Source organism: Seriola aureovittata, chromosome 22, assembly GCF_021018895.1.
Source record: "Seriola aureovittata isolate HTS-2021-v1 ecotype China chromosome 22, ASM2101889v1, whole genome shotgun sequence".
Classification (NCBI taxonomy): Eukaryota; Metazoa; Chordata; class Actinopteri; order Carangiformes; family Carangidae; genus Seriola; species Seriola aureovittata.
The window spans coordinates 7,101,621-7,128,546 of record NC_079385.1 but is presented as its reverse complement, the minus strand read 5'-3'; the positions used below and the strand labels follow the sequence as shown (position 1 = coordinate 7,128,546).

At 43.4% G+C, this 26,926-nt stretch overlaps 1 protein-coding gene across 15 annotated transcripts in view; it reads right to left on the bottom strand.

The window, feature by feature from the left end:
* Window positions 1–538: 538 nt before the first annotated feature.
* sox5 (SRY-box transcription factor 5) overlaps window positions 539–26,926 on the bottom strand; it is a 235,884-nt gene continuing 209,496 nt past the window's right edge. For 8 of the 15 annotated variants that reach the window (XM_056367186.1, XM_056367189.1, XM_056367187.1 and 5 more), the window contains 7 exons: window positions 21,834–21,998; window positions 15,195–15,387; window positions 10,571–10,746; window positions 7,138–7,240; window positions 6,422–6,595; window positions 4,954–5,170; window positions 539–3,958 (listed from right to left, as the gene is read on the bottom strand). In XM_056367186.1, the coding sequence (XP_056223161.1) occupies window positions 3,661–3,958; window positions 4,954–5,170; window positions 6,422–6,595; window positions 7,138–7,240; window positions 10,571–10,746; window positions 15,195–15,387; window positions 21,834–21,998 (1,326 nt within the window). In that variant the 3' untranslated portion in view covers window positions 539–3,660. The remainder of the gene's footprint in view (window positions 3,959–4,953; window positions 5,171–6,421; window positions 6,596–7,137; window positions 7,241–10,570; window positions 10,747–15,194; window positions 15,388–21,833; window positions 21,999–26,926) is intronic. The other 7 variants (XM_056367198.1, XM_056367194.1, XM_056367183.1 and 4 more) reach the window with 5 other exon arrangements.

Here is a 26,926-nt window from a genome sequence, read left to right as displayed (position 1 = left end):
TTGTGCTTAATTAGGTTATCAGGTTGCTAACGGGCCGTGATTCGGCTCCACGCCTCCCAGCTGGCCCTCTGATTGGAGGGGCAAGAAGGTGGACTTAACATAATTAACACGTTGTTATGGAGATGATTGAATTGTTCGGCGACACATGGGCAGTGCCACCGCCGTGATGGCTCACATCGCATCACTGAGAGGACGACAGAAGGAAATGATGAAGATTTTTCGTGCCAAAAATAAAACAGATGGAAACCATCACAATTGGATTTAAATATCTCACCTGTTCGTATCTGCTCTAAGTCAACTCACTGTAACTCATTTAATCATCTTTTTCTCTCATTAATTTCACATAAATAAGCGAGGATGCATTCACTGTCCTCAGTGATACTACTGCAAGTTTTCCTGTGTTTTTTTTTTTTTTTTTTTTTTTTTATAAATAAAGATGGCAGTGTATATTTGTATGTTTATATGAACGTGTTGGAGCTGTAAAGCCATTGTGTGAATGTATGTGTGGAAGCAAAGAAGTGACCAGGACCAGCACAAGTTTTACCGAACACATTGCTGTCTTTATTAGAGCCTTGTCTGGCAGTAATACTGAAAAAAAGTGAACTTAGAACAGATGGTGGTGGCAGCCCACAGCTTTTTTTTTCCTGTTTTTCTTTATTTCTTTGATATTTTTCTTCATTTTTTTGTGAGAGTACTGCGACTCCTGCTTTTCTGTGGCATGGATAACATCAATAAAAGAGACAGTAGGGAGAGAAAAAAGAAATATACAACTTATATTACACTGTGTTATGAACAAAATATAAATCTATAACTCTATGTTATATTTACATAATTATCTTTCTTGATTTTTCAAGTTGAGATGGTAAGATATTTTTTTTTTACTTGTAATAATTCTTACTTTGTTTTGAGCTCCACTCATGACTTTGATTGTCTTAAATAATATCATCATCATCATCATCATCATTTTCATTGTCTTGATATGGGGACAGACCTTGCCAGCAGGGATGATTGACATCTTAATGCCCCCCCCCCCACCCCCACCCCCACCCCCCCACACCCTCCTGATAGCCTAAAAATGGATTGATCCACTTAGCCCCCTCTCTCCAGCATCGGGTTGAATCATGGTGTGATAGCAGGGGTGACTATACAGCAAAATTAAGACCCAGAGGCTCATCGTGTGGCATGTAGCGAACATCTATAGCAAGAATGATTGTGGGGAATCACTATGTGACAGCACACCTGAAGAGTAGTCATGGCTCCTGTAGCGTCGCGTGGAGCTAAAACAAAGCAAAGGGTCCTGATGAGAAGTGACTTTAAAGATACTGTAGATACGTCTGGTCGTCTCGCACACGCACAAGCACACACACAAGCACACACACACACGCACACACATGCACACGCACACAGTGGAACACCCTTGGTGGATCATGGTAAACACTGCTTTCCTATGATTTAAAAAAATCACTGCTATCACAAAAACAAAACGTATGTACAGGATTTCAAATCTAGAATAGTAGATTTCAAGAAACAGAAAAAGGACAGCATAGGATTTGTTTGGTTGTCATGATAATCTCTTCATTTATAATGTATGTGTGTGTGTGTGTGTGTGTGTGTGTGTGTGTGTGTGTGTGTATGTGTGGATCCAAGCCAATGATGTTCCACTGTGCCTCAGTGAGGCGGCCAAACTAGTAAACGGGGATGGGACTCTTTGTTCACAGAAAACAGTTTCCAAAAGTGATAAAACTGATTTCCCCCCAAAAAAAAAGCAAAAAAAAAAAAAAAAGCAAAATAAAACAGAGGAAACTTCACATTATACATTATTATAATAACCATTACAAATAAAATTATAATAACAATAAAAAAAAATGTTCTTCTTTTTCTCTGACTGCACAGAGTCTGAGTGCTTTTTAGAAATGGGTGTGGACGTGAAAAGGTTATGTCTTCAGCTCGGAGGAGGGCTGGCGTCGAGTCTGTCAGTCCAGCTCACTGTCCTAACCCCGCCCGCCCACCCATCCGGAGGATTAATAGAAAACGAACGCATCAAAAAAAGAAGGGAACAAAGAATGTGAAACAAAGAAAGGTAAAATGACAACTTTTTGTTTAGATCTAAATACCTAATACCAGCTAAATAGAATAATGTTTCATTGACTGTCATAGTTTCATATGGTCATAAAAACCCGATAAAGAGGAGAAAAATAAATTATACTGTACATAACTTACTAAACTTAGGAAACGCTGACCATCCTTATAATTATTGTTAATAATATTATTAGACTAGAGGCAGTTTGAAGAGAAATAATAAAATACAGTATTCAAATACAAACAGAAACACTGACTGGCAGACTTCACCTCGGCTCTGCCCACTGGGGACAGCAGGACGAGCTGATTGGAGGGAGCAGGAAAACACTGAGGGACAGAACAACAGTTGTGTATGTGTGTGTGAGTGAGTGTGTAAGTGTGTGTGTGTGTGTGTGTGTGTGTGTGTGTGTGTGTGTGTGTGTGCGTGGGGGGTACAGTAAATAACAGCAGCAGCTCGAGTTGCATGTCTTTCTGTATCCTGGACATTTTTGCAAAGAAGACGCCCCGTAAACGAGTACACAGAACACACACCGACACACACTCACGCGTCGGATGTTTCGAGCTGAGTGAAGTTCTGTCCCGACAGAGGGGACGGAGCGAGAAGGAAACTGGTGGATTGTCTCACAACACAGTGCTTTCGTTTCTGCTCCGTGACGCCAGAGAGACTCCCCTTCTCCCCCCTGAAAATCCAGTCAAAGTGGGGCGGTCCACGCTGCACTGGTCAGTCCTGGCTGGACCGTCCCATTGGATTCCAAATGGGGGGGGTGGGGAGCAGGCAGTCACAAAATTACAGAGAAAAAAAGGGCAGGGGAAGGTGGGAGGGAACCGCTAACAGCACACTGCGAGGTTGAAGAAAAGATATCTTTTTGTTAAAAATAAACATGTCTGATGTCTTTCAGGTGCTTTACAACAAAAGGGGAAAAAAGAAATGTCTCTTTTTTCTATTATTATTCAAACTTGTAGCACAAAAACAACAAATCACATTCACAAGCCACTTATTGGCACCGTGTACCTGAGTGAGAATATTATAGAACCAAAGAACAAAAAAGCTGTTTTTTTAAAAGTGTCTCTTGATAATAAACAGGTCCGCCATCTTAAAGTGTCATCTGTTAGCCTTTGACAGGTCCACTGCTCCGTCTGTCATTTTCAAATGTCTCCTTTTCTACAAACGGGTCTAAAAGGTTGCTTTCTGCGTGTGACTTTTATTTCTCTTCACTCGTGGCATTACTCAAACTCTTGCAGTAGTACTCGAATATTCCTCAGCAAGCTTCCGAGTCGTCTCTGGTCGTCTCTTCCTCCCAGACTCCAGTTTGTGTAACAGTCAGTGTGAGTGACAGGTCCTGTGCTTCAGTTGATTGATCAGATGCTGGTATCAGGACTCCAGGGGCTTTGGCTCTGTTAAAAGAGTCCATGTTAGTCAGGAAGGGTGAGGGGTGGCGGGTTTCGTGAGAGTGGGACTCAAGGTGATTGGCAAAAGAGAAAGTTTTCTTCCTGATTGGTGGGTTTGGGATTTTCAGGGGAGGAGAGGGGAGGGGGTAACCAGCTGTGATTGGCTTAAAAATAGGAGGCTTTCACGCCGTCCTATTGGGTGATATGATTCTCGTTATCGCTGGCATAATCAGCCTCTTCGTCCTCGTAGTCGAAGTCGTCGTACACGTCGCCGTTGCTGTCGTCCAGCCGTAGCTCCTCCTCCTTGATGCGTGGCTCGTCCCCCTTCAGGCCGGGCACGTGAGGGTTCTGGTGGTGGTTGGCGTTGGGCTCGGGGCTGCTGGACATGCTCGAATGCTCTGAGGGCATCTGGGGTGAGGGCATTCCCGCCATGGACAGGGCACCTGGGTAGACCACGCCTGCTGAGGACAAGGGCAGCTGACCCTGCTGCCTGTAACACACAGAGGGAAAAGTCTTTCAGCGCATGACAGGCAGCGTTCAGGCTGTGGTGACAGTGTCAAACTGCAGAGGGATGGTGTTTGTCTAGTGATCCCCGTAAAGGAAATATTCACATGTAATTTGCTCGTTCACTTCCTAGCTGAGAGTAAGCAGAGAAGACTGACATCACTCTCATGATTGTACGGTTCACTTCAGTTGTATGTATTGAACAAACAAGATGTAACACGGCTGGTAAGTGTTTCCGGTATATATGCTAAGCTAAGCTAACCAGATGCTGGCTATAGCTTCATATTGATTTTCATGTCTAACTCTTGGCAAAAAGCAAACTGACATATGTCCAAAAATGTCCGACTATTGCTTCAGAATAAAGGGCTGTTTACTTGTGTTCCCTCAGAACCTTCGTTTTACTGTGGACAATTTGAAAAACAGCAAAGTTTAAAGGAAAGTCTGAAAAAATTAAATTAATGTTGTGTAGCAGAAATATCTAATTTATTTCTGCTTCCCTTCTGTTTCTTCTTCGCCATCACCACCTCTCATATTAATCTTGTGTCTCCTTGTCGGAGCCCCGGCCTCGAGGTTGGGAACCACTGTCCTTGAGCTTTAATTGGATATCACGGCTTATTACGACTACATCTCGTACACCGAGAGGGAAAATAAAATTTTACTCCTTAACACACAAAGAAAAAAACTATCAGAAAAAAAGATTAAATTAAATTGCTGAATTTAACCTGAAAAATCAAGATTAGAGACGTTATTTCAAACCTTGTGGTTGAAGTTGATTTACTGAACGTTTACGATATAATATAAAAGCTAAATTCCGAAAGATCTTGTATTTAAAGCTGAGATACTCAGCATCAGATGTGCCTGTTCGAATAAAAAAAATTGAATGCGTTTAAATAAAAATCTATTCAGATGATAATTTGAATATCAGTATGAAAGGCTAAATTCCACTAAGTATATGACACACACGAAAAACAGTCCTCTTACCCCACACTGAAGTATTGCCTCATTTCCTGTCTGCGGGACCTCATGATGGCCTTGTACTCGCCAATGCGCAGCTTTTTGCCGTCCACCAGGCAGGTGCGTTTTGGCCGCGGCTTGTACTTGTAGTCTGGGTATTTTTCCAGGTGCTGCTTGCTGAGGCGAGCCTGCTCCTCGTAGTAGGGCTGCTTCTCCAGGTTGGTCATGGCTTTCCAGCGTGAGCCTGGACACAGGAGGGGACACGCCGTTAATGAAAATAATGATCGGTTTCGGTCATGGACTGTGTCTCTTTGGAAAAGTGCTCCACCGAGGAGAAAGAGATGAAACTGTGTAAGTGCAATGAAAGTCAACAGCCATGCAACAAACCATTAAAGAGGGTTCTGATCATTTTATAGGAAGAGATTTTTTTTAAATTGAGCATGAACGTCAGCGTGGACATCAGTTACATCGTGTGTGAGGAACAAATGTCTGTGTGGCGTGTGTGACCCTATATCACATGTGCATACCGTCTCTCATTTGACCGTATTTACAGGCACACACCCACAGAAACACACACACACACACACACACACACACACACACACACACACACACACACACACACACACACACGCACACAGATAATGGTGGAAGTTTCACCCGCAGAGAGAACGCACAACAGGGAGAACGAGGTGAGTGAGGAGAGCAGGGAGGACGACAGGCACTCATCTACACTAATGAGGACTTCATTTAACCTGCTGTCGTCTCTCTGAGCTCAGTTTCTGCTCAGAGGTTTGTAATATCAGTCCACTGCATATGTGTGTGTGTGTGTGTCTGTGTGTGTGTGTGTGTGTGTGTGTGTGTGTGTGTGTGTGTGTGTGTGTGTGTGGGTGTAATCTTGAGCATGTCTTCCCCTGTGTGTTCCATATCTGGTCTGAATTTGCACTTGACTACTGTATGTTTAATGGGTAAAAGCTGTCAGCACTTGGCTGTTCTCTCTCTCTGTCTTTCTCTGTTCTGTTCTGCGATCTGTTAGCAATCGAGAGAGAGAGAGGGAGAGAGAGAGAGGAGGAGAGCGAGAGAGAGAGAGAGAGAGAGAGAGAGAGGAGGCTTATTAAAACCAGATTTCCCTGTGTTATAAAACGCTTAGGAGCTCTTTAAAATGTCAGGGCCGATCCCAGCGGTCCGGGGGAAATGTCAGGCGGCCTCGCGCTGCTTGTTTAATGCATAATGAATTATATCATCATTTGTCGGAGCTCTGCTCTCCTCAGCCGTTCATTAACAGCCGCTTACACGATGCCACCGCTTGTAAGGAAATCACTGCGAGTGTGTGTTTGTGTGTGTTTGACAAAAGTGGGAAATATAACCCACAGTACATGCATCTTCCTCTTGCTTGGGTTGTACATATGGAGTGGTGGGTGAGGTGACAAGGGAGGGGCAAAAGCTCCTGTCGCTCAGTGTGTGTGTGTGTGTGTGTTGGGGGTGTGTGTTTTACCGAGGATCTTGCTGATGTTGGAGTTGTGCATGTCGGGGAAGGCCTGGAGAATCTTTCTCCTCTCGTCCTTGGCCCAGACCATGAAGGCGTTCATTGGCCGTTTGATATGCGGCTCGGTGCTGCCGCGACCCCGGGACTCCCGAAATATTCTGGAGTCTGACACGCTCGGGGAGCCTGAGGGGGAGACAGAGGAGGGGTGAGGAGGAGGGGAAGGTAGGAGGAAGGGTGTTAGGAGAGGCAGGCAAAAGTCGAACAAACTAAAAACGAATATAGACATTAATGAGGCTTACAGGAAATTTGAAAAGTGAAAACCAATCCTGTTCAAATTTGAAGATTTTTTTAATAAACTGAAAGATTAAATATTTCTTAATAGGAGGAGAAAATTCTTAGGCTCTTCAAGTTTATAAAAGAACCCATTCAATTATAAGAAAAACATCACAAAGCTGAAAATGTGCATGTCTTTTATAGATACATGGTTTTCACATGACACCAACATGCAGTAAATTATCATATATCCTCATAATATTTATACTGTACATGTGTGCACTGATGCAGGAGTGCGGATAGGTGTCGAAATTACACTCCTAAATGTAACAAGAATCACATTTTCCAATGCAATTATAACCAGTTAAAAAAAAAAAAAAAAAATCACACTTTTTGTCACCTAAATGACTCCAGGCATGAGTGTGTGCCTGTGTGTGTGTGTGTGTCCCTACCGTCAGAGTCTCCACTCATGGTGAAGTCCAGCATGGCGTGGCTGAACTTGTCCTCCGCCTGCTGCTTCAGCTGTTGACTCAGACTCTCCAAGGCAGCCTTGTCCTAAACAACACAAACAGTTCACAGTCGCAGTCGGTCAGTGAGTGAGTCAGTGACTGTGAATACATGAATGAATGAAAACCACAGACCTGTAGTGATGTAGTGAACTCATTTCCTGTTACAGCCAAATATAATCAGTCTCGTGGCTTATTTTAAACAGATTTACTGACTCTGATATTCTTTATTTCAGAGTCCAAAACCAAACAAGTCTAACCAGTTTATCAAAAAGAAAATCTGTTTCGAAGATGTTCAAGCTCTTTAACACACGTAACCAATAAAAGAAGGAATCTCAGTCTTATTCCACTCTGATGTGCAAGGAGATCAGTTCATATTGTTTTTATTAATGGAGCCAAACACGGAGAAAACCGACAAAAAACAGCAGCAATTTCAGCAGATAGACAGTTTGTGTTTTGGTTCATTTCGATGTCAATCTGCGGAAACGTTAATGTCAACATCAAATTGTTAGAGTGCTGTACGCCTGCATGCTTCGACACACATCTGTGTGTATGTTTGCATGTGCAAGAATGTTGATTACATTTAGTCCTATTTGGATGTTTACTGCTTTGTGTGTATACTGTATATTATATGTGTGAGTGCATGTGTGTGTGTGTGTGTGTGTGTAGCGACTCCTGGCAGCCACCTGCGAGAGTGAAGTGCCGCGGCTTGCCTCTCTCTTGCAGAGGCCCCCGAGGGTCGACGCATTAGAGAGAGAGAGAGAACGAGAGAGTGCAGGGCGGACGAGAGCGAGGCCACGCCGCACGGCCCCCTGGGTATTTATTACAACCAATAAAAGGCTGATTTACTGAGCATTTACATGCTTAATGCAAGCAGCCGGCACACTCTGCGCTGGAACCTGGCTGTCGACGAACACACACGCTCACCCTAACACACACACACACACACACACACACACACACTGCAGTGCACCAGCGCCAGCATTTTACAGTTTAATTATACGATTAGGAGCGGTACCCAAAACACCGTCGTCTTCTAAAACAACCTTCCAAAAAGTGTCCCTCTCCATTTACATGTGACCCTGGCGAGCTGGCTGACTGGATGGAGGGAGGGCAAAATGATAATGAAATGCATTTTCTCTGTTTTTAGTCCAACAGAGTTTAATTGTTAGAGATAATTTTTCCCCCCAGATTGGAATAAATATGGCTAAAGAGACAGGGAGGGGAGAGGGGGAATAAAAGCCAGAGACACGCTGCGGCAAATGTTCATTTTTTTTGTTCTTTGCAAACCATTTAAAAAGTATTTTATTATGAATGTATTATGTTTTAATAAATGAAAAATAATCTGCCATTGGGCTGGAATGATTTAGTCATTTTGTATGTAAATCAGAAATATTTTAGGAATTTTCCTCATTTTACACAAATGATCAGCCTCACTCAAACCTTGAGACAGGAAAAAAAAATGTGTCTCACAGTTTTAGATTTTAAGATCAAATGTGCTGTTACAGAGGGCTTTATGCTGTGTGTGCATGTGTGCATGTGTGCACGCGCACGTGCATGCGTGTGTGTGTGTGTGTGTGTGTGTGTGTGTGTGTGAGAGGCAGAGACAGAGACGAACAGGGAGACAGAGTGGATGACAGCCTAGTCTGACATTAAGCCCCAGTACAGTACATGAGAAAAGTGGATTGAATGGCTGACACTGGAGCCAAGACACAAAGTAGCGACAAAACTAATCCTCTGAGTGTGTCAGAGATGACACTGTCGTATCTGAACGCAGAGAGCTCGCCGGCTTCACATTCGCGCAGCACAAAGCCAAAGGGCCGAGGGAAGAGGAGTCAGCGAGAGCGCGTGGTTACGGAGGCTGAGAAGAGTCACAGTTACTCCATCAAAAGCAACTTCATTTTAAAAAAGTCTAAATTTTGACAGCTTGTAATGTGTTTAACGCAACTTTAAAATATACAAAACATCTATTTATATTCTTTTTTACATGAGAAATTACACTTCCTAAAAAAATGTAATGCTTCATTGTATAAATGATTTGAAACTATTGAGGACTAATGACAGGAAAACCTCTCGGAATTCTTATATGGTAACATACACCAGTTTAATAAGAAATGAGCAAAATAGTATCATAAAATTATGTCTAGTATTTTATGATCCCCCACAGTGCCTCAACGCCTGCATCTGATGAAATGAATGTGTGGAACAAAGTGTAAAATATGCTCCTGAAACATAGTTAAATTCTGTGATGTTCCTTCTCTTCCCGGCAGAATTGATCAAACTCCCTTAACTTCCTCTGCAGTCAATCTAATTGGCTGTTAGACTGAAGCCTTTATACTGTATCTACAGTATATTACTGTTTGTACTCTGTGTGAATGGGAACAATAAACCTGGGTTGAAAGCGGAGTGTGGGTTTAAAACACATCAGATGAAAGAGTGAAAAAAGAAGAAAGAGACAGAGACGGATAGAGCTGTTGAATGTCAGTGCTGCAGATGCTTCAAGCACACTGTTGCTCTGTATGTATGTGTGTGTGCGTGCGTGTGTGTGTGTGTGTGTGTGTGTGCGTGCACCAGCTGACTCCCAATGTGTTTAACAAATAACCACAATTTATCCACGCTGCTGAGGAGCCGGCGCCGTCACTTCACATTACCGTCTCCTCGACGCTCCGCTCTGCCACACACTCGCTCACAAGCACGCACATACGCGCACACACACACACACACACACACACACAACACACACACACACACACACACACACACACATACACATACATGCACGTAGCCCTGCAGTGCGCCTTACAGACACACTCATTACCTCTGAGACGCCTCTGGTTTTACCTTATCTGGCCCTGTTTAGCTTCAACACATTTCAGCGAGCACAATGTACACTGATTTACCTCCTACATGGTGCAGTAGGGATGGCATATGGCAAGACAAATTATTACACACTGACAATGAGACGGTACAGCTTGTGATGACTTTGGAGACTTTTTTCTGCATTTTGAGTTTATGAATTTAGACCCCTGGAATCATTTGCTTTTTGGAGATAAAACACAACAATTTGTATTTGTTTGTAAGTCATCCTCATGTTTTTTGTTCATAAAAATCCTAATTTCATAATGAGCGTTTTACCGCATGCAGCATTTTAAAAGCGCTGAGAAAGACTGTCTGGACTTTAAAGTAAACAGGTGATCTTTAAGGGACCATTAAAGACCTTTATATATAATATACATATTCGTTTTGTCTGTTCAAAAAAATTAAAAATTAAAAAAAAACTGAATTTTGTAGAGTTGTCTCACCTAGCTGCTTGTCGCCAAGTTTACAACACAATCTTATACCACGTCCTGGTGTTTAGGTGTAATTCAATGTGGCCTACCTTGTCTGTGCGTCCGTTGTTGAGGCTGAGGTTGCTGACGGCGGCCACCTTGGCGTCCAGGACCTGCTGCTCTCTCTTCAGCTGCTCCTTCATCTGCCGGGCCTCGGCGAAGGCCTTGGTCACCGCCTCGTGGTCGTTCAGGTAGGCCGTCGAGGACAGCGACGACAACAAGTCTGCTGAGACACCAGACAGAAGAACGGAGACAGACAGAGAGAGAGAGAGAGAGAGAGAGAGAGAGAGAGAGGACAAGCATTTAATTAGGTTTTGCATAATCATTAAAAGAGGGAGAAAATGTTGATCTGATTCATTTTGAGTTTCGCTATTTGTACTTGTGTAAAAAAATAATAAGAGAGAATAGTAGAGAAATTTTGAACAGCATATTGCTTTTACAGTTGAGTAAATGAATGTGACTCTGTGTGTGTGTGTGTGTGTGTGTGTGTGTGTGTGTGTCTTCATGTTTGGGAAGCTGGCAGGAGGTTTTCATCCAGAATAAATCTTCCCCTCAACCATGAGGTAAAGACATTAACATACACTTGATGAGGTGAGTTTGGCAGGGCCTATGTGTGTGAGTGTGTCTGGGTCTCTCTGTTAGAATTGTACACACACACACACACACACACACACATTGACCACTTGAGCTCGTCGAGCTGGGCATGTGAGTCACATTGTGCCTGTAGCTAGCCTTGCTACATGCTGCCTACTGCCTCCCCACCTGCCCTCAACTGTGAACACACACACACACACACACACACACTCTGACTCTCTCAAGACTTTGAAATATGGATTCTCCTTTAAATCACATTAAATATCCACCATTCACTTTCCTTTCCCCCTATTTGCACACGCACGCACGCACTCACGCACGCACGCACGCACACACACACACACACACACACACACACACACACACACACACACACACACACACACACACACACACACACCTCTGCTTCTTTTCATCTGAACCCTCACTGTTGGAATTTGACAGAGGTGATCAGATGACTCTTATTACGACTAAAAAGTCTTGCTAATTTTCCCAGTTGAGAACATCTGCCCTGCCGCCTAGCAAAGATCAGATCTCTTGCTCCTCCTCGCCACCTATTATTTGTATTATTTCCGCAGCTTAGCCGCCGATGAGGCATCTGAGGCATCTGCTTTGACCGTGTGTGTGTGTGTGTGTGTGTTTGTGCGTGTGTATGCGTGTGATTGTGTGTACTGCTATCGCCTCTCTCTATCAGCCGGGTTAGCTCTTAACAAAGAGCCGCGGCTGGCTTATAGGGCCTTTATCTGCGCTAATCCGCGCTGCTAATGCCATCTCAGGCCAGATTACCAGCTTCAGATTGGTAATGACAGAGCCGTGAACTCTTTCAGAAGTCATAACCGGAAAATCTGGATGTGAGTGGGGCCGAAAAGGGGGTGGAAGGGGGGTGGGAGAGGACAGAGGAGGGAGAGGAGAGAGGGCGATGGAATCGGGTGGCAGTCAATTTTAATCTGGAGTCAAAAGAGAGGGTGGGGGACAGATAGATATTCTTGTGCACATGAATGTGTGTGTGAGTCTCGCTTAGACTGACAGCGATGCCAACCATCCAGACAAGCGAATGTGACCCAGATAGAAGGGGAGGGGGCTCTCCCTCTCTCTCTTTCTCACTCCACGCACACAAGTTTAGTCTCTGAGCACCAAATCTCTACAGACAGGCGCAATACATTTCTGACCACAAAAACAGTCCGGCAGGGAGATCACAGGGAGCTGCAGTATTTTATGACAGGGACAAAGACAAATGTGTGATCGTGGTAGAAGTTACAGGCACTGACAGCCCTTCAGTTTGGTTTGAGATGAGAAGATGGATGGATGGATGGATGGATGGACGGATGGATGAATGGGGAAGAGGAACATGCCTTTGGGTTGGTAGGTGTCAAAAAAGAAAGAGAGGTGCACTGTGGAGAAGTTAGCAGAGACAGAAACTATCTTCAATGAACCCAGTCAAATCATCTTTTTACTTGCCGATGCATTAAAAAACCCCAGTGAGCATAAAACCCTGCAAATGCACAGGACCAGTCTTATTATATGCTCCTGGTCTGCACTTATTTCTAACCTTTCTCCTTTTTAAACGAAGCCGACGAAATGCAGCTTCCATTTCTTCCAGACTTACATCTTTATGACATAAACTCAGACAATACGAGTGATATAAAACAGATGTAATGTGTGTATAGGACAGGCTCTTTCATCTACTATAAATATACCTACTTGTAATGTGTAAATGTAAAATTCAATTTCATATTAGCAGTGGTGGGAAAAGTAGAAATACAACAATGAAAAAGTCTTTCCTTCAAAGTAAAAGTACAAAGAAGTATTAACAGTAAAATGTACTATCGGTATTTAATATTGTGGTTAGCTGAGGTGGATCTAATTTTATATACTAAATACTTTATATACTTTCTGGTGGTTTAATCTGTAAAAATATTTGATATTTTATAAACGGATCATTTATTTTGTTTGTAAAATCTGTAAAGCAACAAGTAACTAAGGCTGTGGGATAAATGTGATGAAGTAAAAAGTACAACATTTCTCTCTGAAACGTAGTGGAGTAGAAGAATGAGGCAGAGTAAAAGGGAGTATTCAAGTTAAGTAGAGTACAGGCAGTAGTTTTTTTCTTCTCTGGGAGACATACAAATGACATTACCCAACAACAAAATACGTTCAACTCCCACGTGACTAAAAGTGAAGAAAACACATGCATGAATTCTTCTCTAAAAGCAGAACTTTGCTCTGTGTACATTTCTGGATCGCTCACTTTTTAATTTCCACTACATCCCCTCCATGTGTATGTATCCGTCTATTTAAATCACCTGAACACACACAGACAGACAGACACACACACACACACACACACTCACTCCCACGTCAAAATGACTGCCTCTAGACTCTTTTTCAATTTGCCTGCCCCCTTCTGTCCCCTCTCAATTGTAACGGGAATCCTAATACGACTATGAACCGTAATAAGAAATCTGCTGGTGACTGGGTAAACTCAGTGGCAACAGATGGGACCATGAGTTCCTACAACATAACTGGGATCTGCAACACAAAACACGCTGGTATCCACACACAAATAATTCAGCGGGGATCACACACAAACTTTAAACACTGTAATCCATTTTTCTGAACAAAAAACATCTGGGACCGCAAATCCACTAATCTGATATTAAATCCGCCGATTTGTTGAAAAACAGTGAGATTAGCCAAGAAGTCAGAAAAAATGACTAACTGCCTATTGCATAGGAGGAGGAGGTGGGATTGTGTCTGTGTGTGCGTGTGCGTGTGTGTGAGCCTTTGTGTGCGTTTGAGTGCGTGTTTGAGTGTGTGTGTTGTCATTGTGTCATTAATGCTGGGTGTTTGCGCTGTCCTGGCTCATGTAAGAGGCTTGTCTAATCTCATTGGTGATACCTCCTGTCTGTCATGCGCTCCTCTCTTTATTATTCCCCCGCTTCATCGCTCGGGAAAAAAAAAAAGTGCTAATCCCCATCTCCCTCTCTCTCTCTCTCTCCTTCCCCTCACTCCAATGTCTCTGTCTCTTTCAGTCACTAATAAACACATAACAATGAAGCAGCCCTGAGGCAAATAGCGACATGGAAGAAACACAAACACACTAATTATAGCCTGTTACATATGTGTAATATTTGAACTATCAGTGTTGCGTGAAAAATGGATTAAGAGTACAAAATAGTGATTCATTTATGACATATTTTATGTATGTGCGCATATGGCTGGGTATGATTATGGTACTGGCACTAGCAACAATGGCAACACTACGAGGAAAACACTATTCTTGTCATCGCCACTACCAGCAGAACTATTACTGTTTTCCTTAAAGACATACATTGTCATGATGGGAAACATTTGCAAACGCTTTTCATGAGAGTGTCCTGAAGTGTAGAGTCATTTATAACGTATCTATATAATCTGTATGCATTCAAATGTTTTGTTCGGACATTGTGTTGTGCACAGAATGACTGTGTGTGCACTCTGAAGCTAATTTGTGTTTATTACAACTCAAGTCTTATTCTCCTAAATTTGATTATCATTCCTGTTGATAATAATAATAATAATAATAATAACAATAATGTATTCGCAAGAAACACAATGAATCTTGCGGTTTACTACACATTTTTCATTCTGATCAAAAACATTTGCCACATTTGCATTTGCAGTTTGTGTAATACCACTTCCCACAATCTGTAAAGCTTCATCTCATCCAGGCTTGTCGCATTGCGATCACTTTTGTGTTGCTATTTTTTATGGATGTAGCTAAGCAGCTAGCTAGCTTTGCAGGAGGATGACTTCCCGCATTTTTAATTAGCTCAGATTGGTTGAATGGCTCTCTTACAAGTGGAGACAGCTGTCAGTGAGCACAACATCAGAGCTATTTGAATTGTAAAACACACTGGAGGTGTGGCTGGTGATTTACAAGTACAACGTCACAACGACTGTTGGCAAAACTACAAAAAAAAAAAAACCCAAGTTGTGATAGCCTGGTGTTATCCTTTAACTTTACTGTGGTGGTGTGTGTGTGTGTGTGTGTGTGTGTGTGTGTGTGTGTGTGTGTGATGGATACTTCAGTCCACTTACCTATTGAGCTGACTCTGCTCGGTGGTCCTCCAATGCTGGAGGGGGCGATGCTGTGCTTCATGGAGCCGGCGGGGCCCAGCTTGGCAGCGGCAGCAGCAGGGACCTGTGGGGAAGTTGGGGGGGAGTTGGGTGACTTGCTCTCGGATGCCTTAGGCTTGGCCGACAGGTTCAGTGGCTGTGCACCCTCACTGTCCTGCAAAAACCAAAACAGCACAGTTTCGCCTGCTGTGACCACCGTAGAAATTTGGAAGCGGGAGGCGGGAGGAACCCCTCGCACTCCCTCACCGAGAACCACTCGCAAGTGAGGCTTTGACACGTGCTAATTAAACGGGAGCCCATGCACAGCAATCTGAGGCAAGCCTGGCGGGAGAGATGACAAGGTGCATGCCACTGCCCGTCTCCAAACAGCTCGTCATAAGCGAAAGAATTAAGAGCACAAACAAAAATAAATATTCATGTATTTTGGTGCAAACCACTGACATTCACATGCAAAATAACTGACTTCCTATCACAGCAAATCACCCTTCACACAGGGCAGAGATGACATGATTCATGCACATGCACACTCCACATGCAGGCTCCAGTAAACGTGCATTACTGTACAACACTGCTCCTCGACATGCTTCAAACAAGGCCAGCGGCAAGAGCGACAATCAAACACGTGAGGAGGAGAAACACCTCGAAATGATTCAGAAAACTACAGTGGACTCCTCTTTATCTCTCTCATGAAGAATTACGCCTCTCACAGACGAGCCTTTACAGCTGAGAGAGACTAGAGACACGGTGACGTCTCAACATATCAAACAGCAAACAGAACAGAGGGCTGTCTGCCACTTCAATGTGCACTTGCTCCATTAGAAACAGGGGACCACTAGCACTTTCTGCCTCAAAGACAACCACACACAAACACACTCACAACTGAAGCAACCAATCAATACATCTTTCAGAAAGCAGCTGTCTTTTGAGGTCCGTGCTGATGATGGTGATGATGGCCACAGTATTTGTATATTGAGATAGAGGCCATGTATTATGATGCCTATAAGGACTCTGTATTCCTACATGTGTATCATTACAATTACTCATTCATCTACATCAACGGATGTCTGCACACAACACATGTAGCAGACAGCAGCCCCTAAATGAATCGGCATGTGGACCACCACAGAAAGCCTGGGGCTGTTATCACGTTAATTGTCATGGCAACATCACCCCTGCCGATGACCTAATCCAATCAGGGGGAGCCTCGGAGGGTCACATGACAGGAAGGAAGGAATTAGATCGCCGAGGGGCCAGATGTACACAGACCACTCTGTGTAATTAAAACTCTGCAATTAAAAGGCAGACACAACATGGGGCAAGGGACGGCTTAATGGGCCCACCAATAAAGATGCACAACAATACTGTCTCTGTGCTGTAGCAAAACTATTTGTTTTTTGGGGGTTTTTTTAGATTATTTTGTTTAAGTGTAATATATTAATTAATAAATGTTTTTAATTGTATATTTTAGCATTGCAGGTATGGGCCTATTGTAGTTCAATTTAAACCACAGAATAGAACAGACACATTATTTTTCTTTATTTTCTGATCATTAGTCTAATTGCTGCTTAGGAGGAGAAGAATCCAGCATACAGTGGGATCCAAAAAGAGAGCAAGAACTGTGTGTGTGTGTGTGTGTGTGTGTGTGTGTGTGTGTGTGTGTGTGTGTGTGGTATCTCCACTCATTAAGGCCGACTTTCCCTGATTCCCACTCCTTGAGTCGTACTAAGCCTTATGAGCCCCTCACAACTCAATTAAGCCCTTCCAATTAAGCCCCTACATGTGTACATGCCTATGTGTGTGAGTGTGTGTGTTATTGCAAGTTTGTGTGTGTGTGTGTGTGTGTGTGTGTGTGTGTGTGTGCGTGTGTGTGTATGTGTGTGTGTGCGTGCGTGCGTTCGTTCGTGTGCGATGAGGCCTAACCGGATTGTCCTTCATTAGGGGGGTCTTTCTAAATAGACGGAGGACCCCCAAAGATGCCTTCAGTGAGACAATGGGCCGGAGAAGAAGGGGAGAGAAAGGAGAGAAGAGAAAAACTGAGCGGGATCTTCTCAATCCTGACCCATACTATGGTGGGCTTTGGCTGGGAACACGTTTGAATATTTATTACAAATAGATAATGCCTCCGCCTCTTGTACAGTGGATGGGGGAGTTTCCTCTCCGCGCCAAGCCAAATCCTATGGTGGGAAGGTGGCCAACCTGCATTATGCCAGTGTGGAGGAATTAGTTTAGACAGTGGAGCTGAGAGGCTTGGACCGACTTGTTCATGTGCGTGTGTGTCATTGTTCAACAAGCTCTAAATCTCATGACTGCGTGTGTGTGTGTGTGTGTATTTGTGTATTTGTGTGTGTGTGTCTATGTGTGTGTGTGAGGCCTCTAAAGCCTCTTGGAATCTTGAATTAATACAATTGCTTTTGTGTCTCTCTTGGCTGATGAAACAGTCTCCAGCTCTGAGGCCGAAAACATGCAGAGTGACAGCGAGAGCCAGAGGGACAGAGAGAGAGAGAGAGAGAGAGAGAGAGAGAGAGCGAGACATACAGGAAGCAGGAGGGGAGAGATAATGCGTATGTGTGCGTGCGTGCGGGCGTGTGTGTGGGCTGTATCAGTTCTGTGGATGCAGACATGTGAAAGCGACATCAGGGTTCTGCATCTTATCACAAGAGCTGACGGTTCAATTAACAGGACAAGTGTGTATGCCACTATCGTTTATCCTGGTCGGGTCTGTGCGCGTGTGTGTGTAGGTGTGTGCGTAGGTGTGTGTGCTACAATGTCCATATTAACACCTTTATATGTGCCTTTCTTACTGCATCTCTCTGTCTTCCTCTCTTCCTTCCCTTGCAGCTATAAGTGACTGTTTGGATATTAATTATATTGTCATGTTTAATTCCATCAGACAGCAGAGGAGGCAGATATGACACTGTTTCTTACAGTATGTGGCAATGATTCACTAACACACCAACTCCTCGAGTATGTAAATGCACTTCATATTTTCTGCTAATTTGTTTTTGTAGACGTGACTTTACCTTGACAGTCTGGCTGATTGATTTTGTTTGTTTGTTTGTTTGTTTGTTTTATTTTCTTCCTCGATTGGACTAGTCCTCCTGTCTTGACACTGTCTTCATTAATGTTCTATTTAATTAGATTAGAAAAAAAATATCTAGCTTCCGAATTGCCGACTCTAGGACTTGATATCAATTCAAGGATACATTCAGTTGAACCTTTAAAAGTTTATACTTTTATGGTTACACTAGGCCATCAAGGGTCATAAATAGATGAATGGCATTTTTGCAAGAGCTCAAACAGCAAACAGAAACCTCTTCCCAAAAACCTTTTTAAGTGATGGCAGGGGTCTGTAGTGTACAAGTGTGTGTGTGTGTATGTGTGTGTGTGTGTGTGTGTGTGTGTGGGCACACAGTCAGTCTTAGTATTATTGGCAGCAGTTTGCTGGTCGCATATCTACATTATATCCCAGATGTTGGAAGCTGAGCTCAGCTGCATGCTAAATCTAAAATTTGCGTGTGTACATGTGAGCGGTTGTGGAGATATACTTTATACATATATACATATTCAGATCCTTTACTTCGGTAAAAATGGTGGTAATATTGTACAAATACTGTGTTACAATTAAAAACCTTACTTTTAAAATTGTACTTTTGGTGAATCTTAATACCAAAATCTACTTGAAGTATCAAATGTAACTCATTGTGCAGACTTTAAGAGTGTTGCAGTTTACTGTGTACAGTATATAATTGGAAAATTATTTCTGATGCATTAACATGAACATATGATGCAGCTATTTGAGGTAGAGCTCACTGAAGCTTCTTTATATTCTTTTGAATATCCTGATACATAAAATGATTATATGTTTTATAAGTGAAATTGTAATGCAAAGTAACTAGTAAGTCAAATACATGTAGTAGAGAAAAACTTCAATATTTGCATCTAAATGTCCCATCAAATGAAAATACTCAAGTAATATAAAAGTATTTCAAAGTATTAGAGTACATTTCAGTAAATGAGTTTAGTTACTCTCCACCACTGCGTGTGTGTGACATGCATGTCAGCGAATGGCCTGCATATGGTGCATAATTTGAACTGCACTATTGTATGGGTGTGTATGCATGCCTGCCTACATCTGAAAATCCACTCTTGCGTATGAGAAAGCTGGATGTATGCTGCAGTGATTTGTGCATGTGGCTGTGTGTGTGTGGGTGTGTGTGTGTGTGGGTGTGAGGGGGCCACATGGTTTCTAGTTGGTATCTTGTTCTACACCTGTGTGTGCGTCTGTACATTTGCGCCTGTGTGTGTGTGTGTGTGTGTGCCCATGTCTCACCCGAGGGTAAAGCACTTAAGCGTTGTGTGCCTGAGTCCAAACAGCTGTGAGCAGAGGCAGGCAGCGGGTCTCTAAATGACTAGAGACCTGAGATAGAGCCCACAGGGGGAGCACACCTCTGAAATATACATGTCACTCACCCAGAGAGAGACAGAGACAGAGACAGAGAGAGAGAAAGAGAGAGAGACAGGAAAAGAGAGTTTGAAGAATGCGTGTGAGTGCTGCAGTGTCGAGACTGAATGAAAGAAATCAAAAAAGAGAGGAAAGAGGCTGAGAGACAGAGAAAAAAGAAAAAGAAAGAAAGAAATTATTTATCTAATGTTTGTCTCCCCATGCTCACAAACAGAGCTATGGGGGAGTAACACCAAAACAGCTCAGTGGTCAATTGGCCATTTTGTCTCCATGGGGCCTGTTGGGGTCCATGTGGTGTCCACTCCCCAGTCTGCCACTCCCGCTGGACTGGGGAGGACATTATGGCTTCCCACGTCCCCTCCACCACAGGCCGCAGCACTTGCCTGTCAGCCCAACTCCATATATATGGTAATAAGACGTGTGTGTCAATAGGGCAGGATGGAAGTGTGTGTGTGTGTGCGTGTGTGTGTGTGTGTGTGTGATGGAGGTGTAGGGAGGGGTTGATGGACAAGGAAGCAGGAGTGCAAGCTCGGGGTCAACCACAAGCTTTAATCTGGGCCGGGAGCTTGTCCCAACAGCGTGAGAGTGCGCGTGTGTGTGTGTGTGTGTGTGTGTGTGTGTGTTTGTGTGTGTGTGTGTGTGTGAGTGTGAACACAGGAGTTGGCACAGGGCAAGAACAATGTGGTAAACAGAGTGATGACAGAGGATGATTAAGTAGCAAGTAGCAAAGGATAAGATATGGAAGTATTGTACCCTACATATGCACATCTCCACTTTACTTATGCACACCCTCACTTTACATACCTGTACAGCACACACTTGCACTTTAACTGCTCTTTTGCACTTCTGGTTAGATACTAACTGCATTTCGTTGTCTTAGTACGTGTACTCTGTGCAATGACAATAAAGTTGAATCTAATCTAATCTAAATCTAAAGTGGAAATACGGGAAGAGCAGAAGAGGGGAGGAGAAAAAAGTAGACGGAAAAGTGAAGGAAGGAAAAAGGAGAAGAGTTGGTGAACTTTGATTTATGTGATAAAATGTGGGGTTAGCACTAATCTGAATTCAGATTGTCAAACTCTGTGGGATTTTGATAGTGTTGTCCCGCTCTTTGACGGACTAGTCTGACCCTGTGTGTGTCGGTGTCTCTGTGTGTGTTCATTTGAGACTGACCACTACACTTGTGGGGGGCCCTAGGGCAGACGTAGGACAGCAGGGGGCATGGGGGCTGTGTGTGTGTGTGTGTGTATGGGTGGGGGGAGGTGGTCAGGGTCCCAATAGCCCACCAGATATTCATAGAATTCCACTTGAATGGACACAAGGCTTCCCTTCGCCCCTATTGGGCAGCCAGCCGAGAAAACGGGACAAACACCAATACATCCTCAAATCCACCGCGACCAGATACCAGCTGGAGTTTTGTGATAAAGTTGGAGTGTTTGATTTGCAGAGGTGACTGTGAGTTTTTCTCAGGCACCAAGTTGCACCAAGGTGTGCATTAGTATGAGGAGCTGACCGTTGCTCAGGACACTTGTTTGATTGAAAAAAAAAAAAAAAAAAAAAAAATCGGGATGCAAAGCAAGATCCAAACAAGCCTGAACACACATCTTCAGATCATGCACTGCAGCGAAGGACAATCTCATCCAAGCAGACATTCGGTCATTCAGTCTGTGTTGTTACACTAGAAAGGCCAGAGTTTGTACGGTAAGTTAGACAGCAAAAAGTCCAACTTTAGTTTGCAAAGTAAGTAAAAGAATTTGCCAGTGCAGAATAGATTTCAATAGAGATCCACTTTTTTGTAAGAAATTTGTGTCTTTATCTTGAAATAAGAACGAGTAAGGTAGGCCACTGCACTGGAATCAAAAAAGAAATTAAACTTAGTTTTGAAAAATACTTTTAACAAATTGATATACAGAGAAAATATGTGGAAGTATCCTGACTCCAGTGGCAGGATTAAAGCTGTATTTTAAGAAAATGCTTAATTACAGACAAAAATGTCTTGATAATAAGGAGATGTGAAGCCAAATTTGAATTTTATAAATTAAAATGTTTAGCCATTACGTCATCTGACTCTCAAACCCCCAAAATCCGCTGGCAGTTCTAGAGTTGAACACGTGTACATGCACAAACTTCACTTTTACCTTAGTCTTGTTTTGTTGTGGGGAGCTGCGGCCCTTGTCGCTCTGTGAGTGTGTGTTGGTGGGTGGCGAGTGTGTGCCCAGGTTGGCTTGGGGTGGCAGGCTGCCTCCGTGCTGCTTGGCCCCCGGGGACACCTGCATGGCCGCCAGCTGAGCTGCATACAACTGCTGCAAGGTCAGTGAGACAGGCAGAGAGACAGGGAGGTGAGAGAAGCCAGAGAGACAGACAGGAGAGAGTTAGAGAGGGGGTTGGGGGGGTGGGGGGAGTAAGAAAGGAAGAGGAGTGGGGGAAAGAGATGGGAGGAGGAAAAAAAAGAGAAGAAGGGACAACATGAATAAATGAATACTCGAGAGCGCACAAACAAAAAAGAAGACACCGGCTAAAAAGCTCTGGAAGAAGAGGCCATTAGTGGCCCGGCCTCTGTTTGTGTGACACAGAGAGATAGAGAGGGACATCTCCACTGTCAACCCCCTCCCTCACCCCATGGGAGAAGTGCTAACAGCCTCTCTGACAGGCCCAGAGATGGCCATGTCCCCTCCAGGTGCATCGTGGGAGAAAGGGAAAACATTCCGGCTATCGAGGTCACGCCGCAGAGCTCGGCTCTTGCTCAAGGTGAAAAAAAGTGATGATGGAGGGGGAAAGAGAGAGAGAGACGGGAGACAGAGAGAGAGAGAGAGAGAGAGAGAGAGAGAGAGAGAGAGAGGGAGGAAAAATTCGTGAAGCTACACGCCAGATGGGACATGCCAGAAGTGTCTCGTGCCCCTGCGATGTTTTGAGTGTGCTGACAATAAGATGCAGAAACACACAGAAATGCCATAAAATAGTCTAAAACAAAGATAAACTGATTCAATAACTGCCGAGGGAAACAAAAAAACAGGTTTCTTCCAATTCTTATTTATGTATTTAATTAATTTCTAATTAAATAAAAGCATTATGGCATGAGCTGCTATGGTGTGAACATACTCGGGGAATATTTATGCAATACCGTTGTATCACACAAAACAGTCTCTGGCCAGTATTTCCACAGCAACAGACACAACATAATATTCACAACTTGGAAGGAGCTTCAATATTCATAAATGCTTCTTTTTGCCTCTCTATCTCCCTCCTCAAAATCATCCTGCGAAGCTCAATTACTTTCATGTCGGCTAATACAAATCTCCAAGATGCTGTTTTGTTTTTCTCAGAATTGTTATTCCCTCCTCTGAAAGGCAACAGAACGGTTGTTTGTGCGAGAAGTAACTGATGTGTTGTTTTTTTTGAATAGTTATAATTGTTATTATTTATTTCTGGTGGAAGATTTTTCTGGAAGAGGACCATTCTTTTTTTTTTTTTTTGAGTTTAACTTCCGTCCTTCTGTTGGCGCTTGGCTGCCGGCCACCAGCGTCAAACAAAGGCTGGTTTATGCAAATGGACAAGGAAGAGATGCTGTCACTGCTATTTCTCTCTCTCCCCCTGTCTGTTTGTACCTCTCTCTATCTCCCTTGACAGCCACATTAGCGTCTGCTCTCCTCTGCTATCTTAAATAAAGACATTTATCTCTTTTTATACAAACAAGAAAAAAATGAGACATTCAAACTGGCAGCACACACACTCACACAAAGAAGTACTTTTTGGAAGAAACTCATATTTGAATGTGAAATACTCTCCGCCTGACTGTCACTCACATGTGGCAACAACAATATTCAATGTGCAACAATGCAACAGCGATGTAAAAGCAACATGTTTTCTATTACAGTACTCTGTCTTTTTCTATTGCTTTTCATTTCACTCTTAAATAAGATACATGCCATTCCAAAGAGATGAATTTCTTTTCTGAATTTCTTCTTAGGCAAAAATCAAAACAGGGTACAAGGTAACTTCATCCCTGACAAGCACTTTGACACTAAATGCTTTAAATTTAAGAAATACTGAGATGTGAAAGCGAGGCTCTGGACAGTAATGGAGAAAAGTTTTCATGTGGCTGTTTGGTGTGTTCTCAATATTTGATTACCTTCTTTGCTTTCTGGCACCTTAGCAATTTGTCATAAGCAGTGTAAAAATACGGAGGTGAGCATTTGTTCTCCAATAAAATCAGTCAGCTGAGGTTCATCGAAGGCGTTGGTGCGGTTTGGAAATAAACCTGTGCCAGCATCTGCCACTGTTCCCGACACCGAGGGGAACGATGATAATTGAGGTACATGAGGTAGACTGGGTGTGCTGCTGCTGCTGTTGCTGTGGAAATCAGCGGGAGATCGGTCACGCTCTGGCGAGCTACATGGATGCGGTGCGGAGGACCTGCTCGCTGAGATCAGATCAGCCTCCGCTCGCCCATTTCTCTTCAATTAGCTGCACTGTGGCTCCTGGAAGAGAGAGTGATGGAGGGGGGAGGGGGCAGCCGAGCATGAACACCCCCCCCCCCCTTCCTACCAGCCAAACCCCCTAGCGAGTGGACCACAGGCGGTGTGTGTGTGTGTGTGTGTTTGTGCATATGTGTGTGTGTGTGTGTCCTGCCATATTCGGACCAGTGGTTCAAAGGCCTCTTTATTTGCGGAGTGAATTGAGTTCCATTACAAGGCCAGCTCCCGTCACTCAAAGCCTGCTCAATGGGCCAGCGAGCAATGACACACACACACACACACACACACACACACACACACACACACACACACACACACACAGAGGGCAGAGGCACTGTGGAGCGCGCCCAGAGCGTCGCCACAACGACATGCATGTCAACAAACAGGAAGTGACAGCGCAAAGCCCCCTGGGGTGACCGGAGGAGCGAGCATACACAGGCGCAGACACAGACACAGACACACACACACACACACACAAACATACACACACAGAAACACAATGAGCGAGAGGGGGAAAATGCAATCGTAGTTGCAGAATGAAACTAAGGAATTTGTCACTCACTAGCCAGGCATACTGCAGAGCTGTGTGTGGGTGGGTGGGTGTGTGTGTGTGTGTGTGTCCGTTTGAACTGTTAGGACCTGCTCTTCACTCTCTCTGTCCCTAATCCCTGAATGTGAGGCCAGCGCTAACACATCTGCATGTGTTTTTGTGTACGTTTGTGCACACGTGAACATGTCTAGTGGTCAGCGTGTGCTTGTCACATGACGCCCCCCCCCCCCCCCCCCTCCAAAAAAAAAAAAAAAAAAGTGTTTGTGTGTAAGCATGTCCAGCCGGAGTTCTATTGATGAGAGGTGAAAAGGTGACGTGTGACTATTGGTGTTTTCTGAGTGAAGACATGGGGGTGATTGTTTGCTATTGATGCTGTGTGTGTTTGTGTGTGCTCACATACACACACTAAGCTGCAATTTCTTCTGTCATCTTAGTTGGTGGGGATCTGTGTGTGTGTGTGTGTGTGTGTGTGTGTGTTAGTCTTGGTCAATAATCTGCAGCTTTAGTCAGATTACAAGCTTGCCTGGTCTTTGTTGTCAGAGTTAGCGGCGCTTCAGAGCAGTTTGAGCTCTATTGTTTACACGGACAACGAGGACTATTGTATGGTTCTTAATGGATTCTCCTCTGTCTTTCTGTCTGTCCGACTTCCTGTCTGTCTGATCACATTTTTTTTTTTTTTTACACTGGTGCGGGTTTTGCTACTGAAAGACAAAAAAAAGAAAAAGACAAGAGGCAAGTGTTGAGTCAGAGACACAAACACTTCCCTGTTCTTACATCCCATCAGCCTCTCTATAGATTTCTCTCCTTTGAGCTTTTTTTCTCATTTAAGTAATTGAAATCTCTTTGTCATTGAAGTAAGTAATAGATAAAATAAAAAAAAACAACCCACATAAAAACATTAATGGTGGTCAAGTTTAAATAACATGATTACAGTGCCTTCCTTATGTTTTTATGGTGCAGCCTCAAGGGCAAACACAATCAACAAAAAATCTGGGGAATTTTCTTTAACAACAAACATCACAAATATTTGGGTTGTTTTGTTTTTGTTCTTTGCATTAGACATTTGAAATGAGCCTTATAGAAGAACCGAAAGCAAGTTGGCCTTCACTATGTTTTACCTACGTGTGAATTACATGTAGTATTCACAAAGTACAAAAACTGACACTTAATAAACTCAGTAAATTGACTTTTACACCAATAACATGTCATAGGTGATTATACACACCTAGTATACTTTTCCTTTAATAATTTCTTCCTTTACTCAGAAGTGGTAAAGCAGAATTTTCTTAACTATAGCCACCTATCTCTGCTGCCTATTGATTTCACATTGATCTCATGCTGCTATCACAAAATGGCATTTCCTTGCAACTCCAAGCCTATATAAGACCGAGAAGGAGATACCAACACTGAAGCAATTCTCACATCTGAGGAAAATGCTTCCCTGCACTCTTTCGCTCATCCAGATAAGGTTTTGTGGAGAAACGAGTTGCTCGATTGATTTCTCGTTTACCTTCTCTCATCTGTTAGTGCCCCTCTCTTTTCCTCTCTTTCTCCCCCTCCCTCCTCTCTTGCCTCCCCCTGCCCGCCTGTCCGTTGTTCGTCCGTCCATCTCTCCGGTGTACAGTGCGGTAATCCAGGACAATATGTTCCAACATCTGCCTCTCCATATGATGCCTGACCCACACCATTGACCCTCTTTATACCATGTCTCACACACACATCCACACACACATTTTCTCTCCCCCTCACACATCCATACTTTTCTCCTCCACTTACCTCCATCCCCCCATCATTCTCTCTGTTTATCCTTTTAACTGATCATCCCTCTAAATACCTCTCTGCTACCTCTGCCTTTTGATCTTTATTGCTGATCTTGCTCTCTTTGCCTGGATAAGTGCATTTTTATTTTTATTTTTCTGCGCTCTGTCTGTCCTTCTCAGTCCATTTGTGTGATGTGGATGATATCAATGATATCAAGGGTCAATTGGGAGCCAGATTAACATGCTCTAATGCACAATGTCACACTCATCCCCCAGATTAAGATGCCAACCTTGTACACTCCAAAGCCTCCATTGCCTTGAAAACCTTCTATGGAGGATTGTGTGTTAAGCTCTCATTATATGAGCTACTCTGTTGATTTCTATGGAGGACGTTTCAAACATAGAAAGAGCTTCAAATCATTGAGAGATTAATACATTTTTCTAAG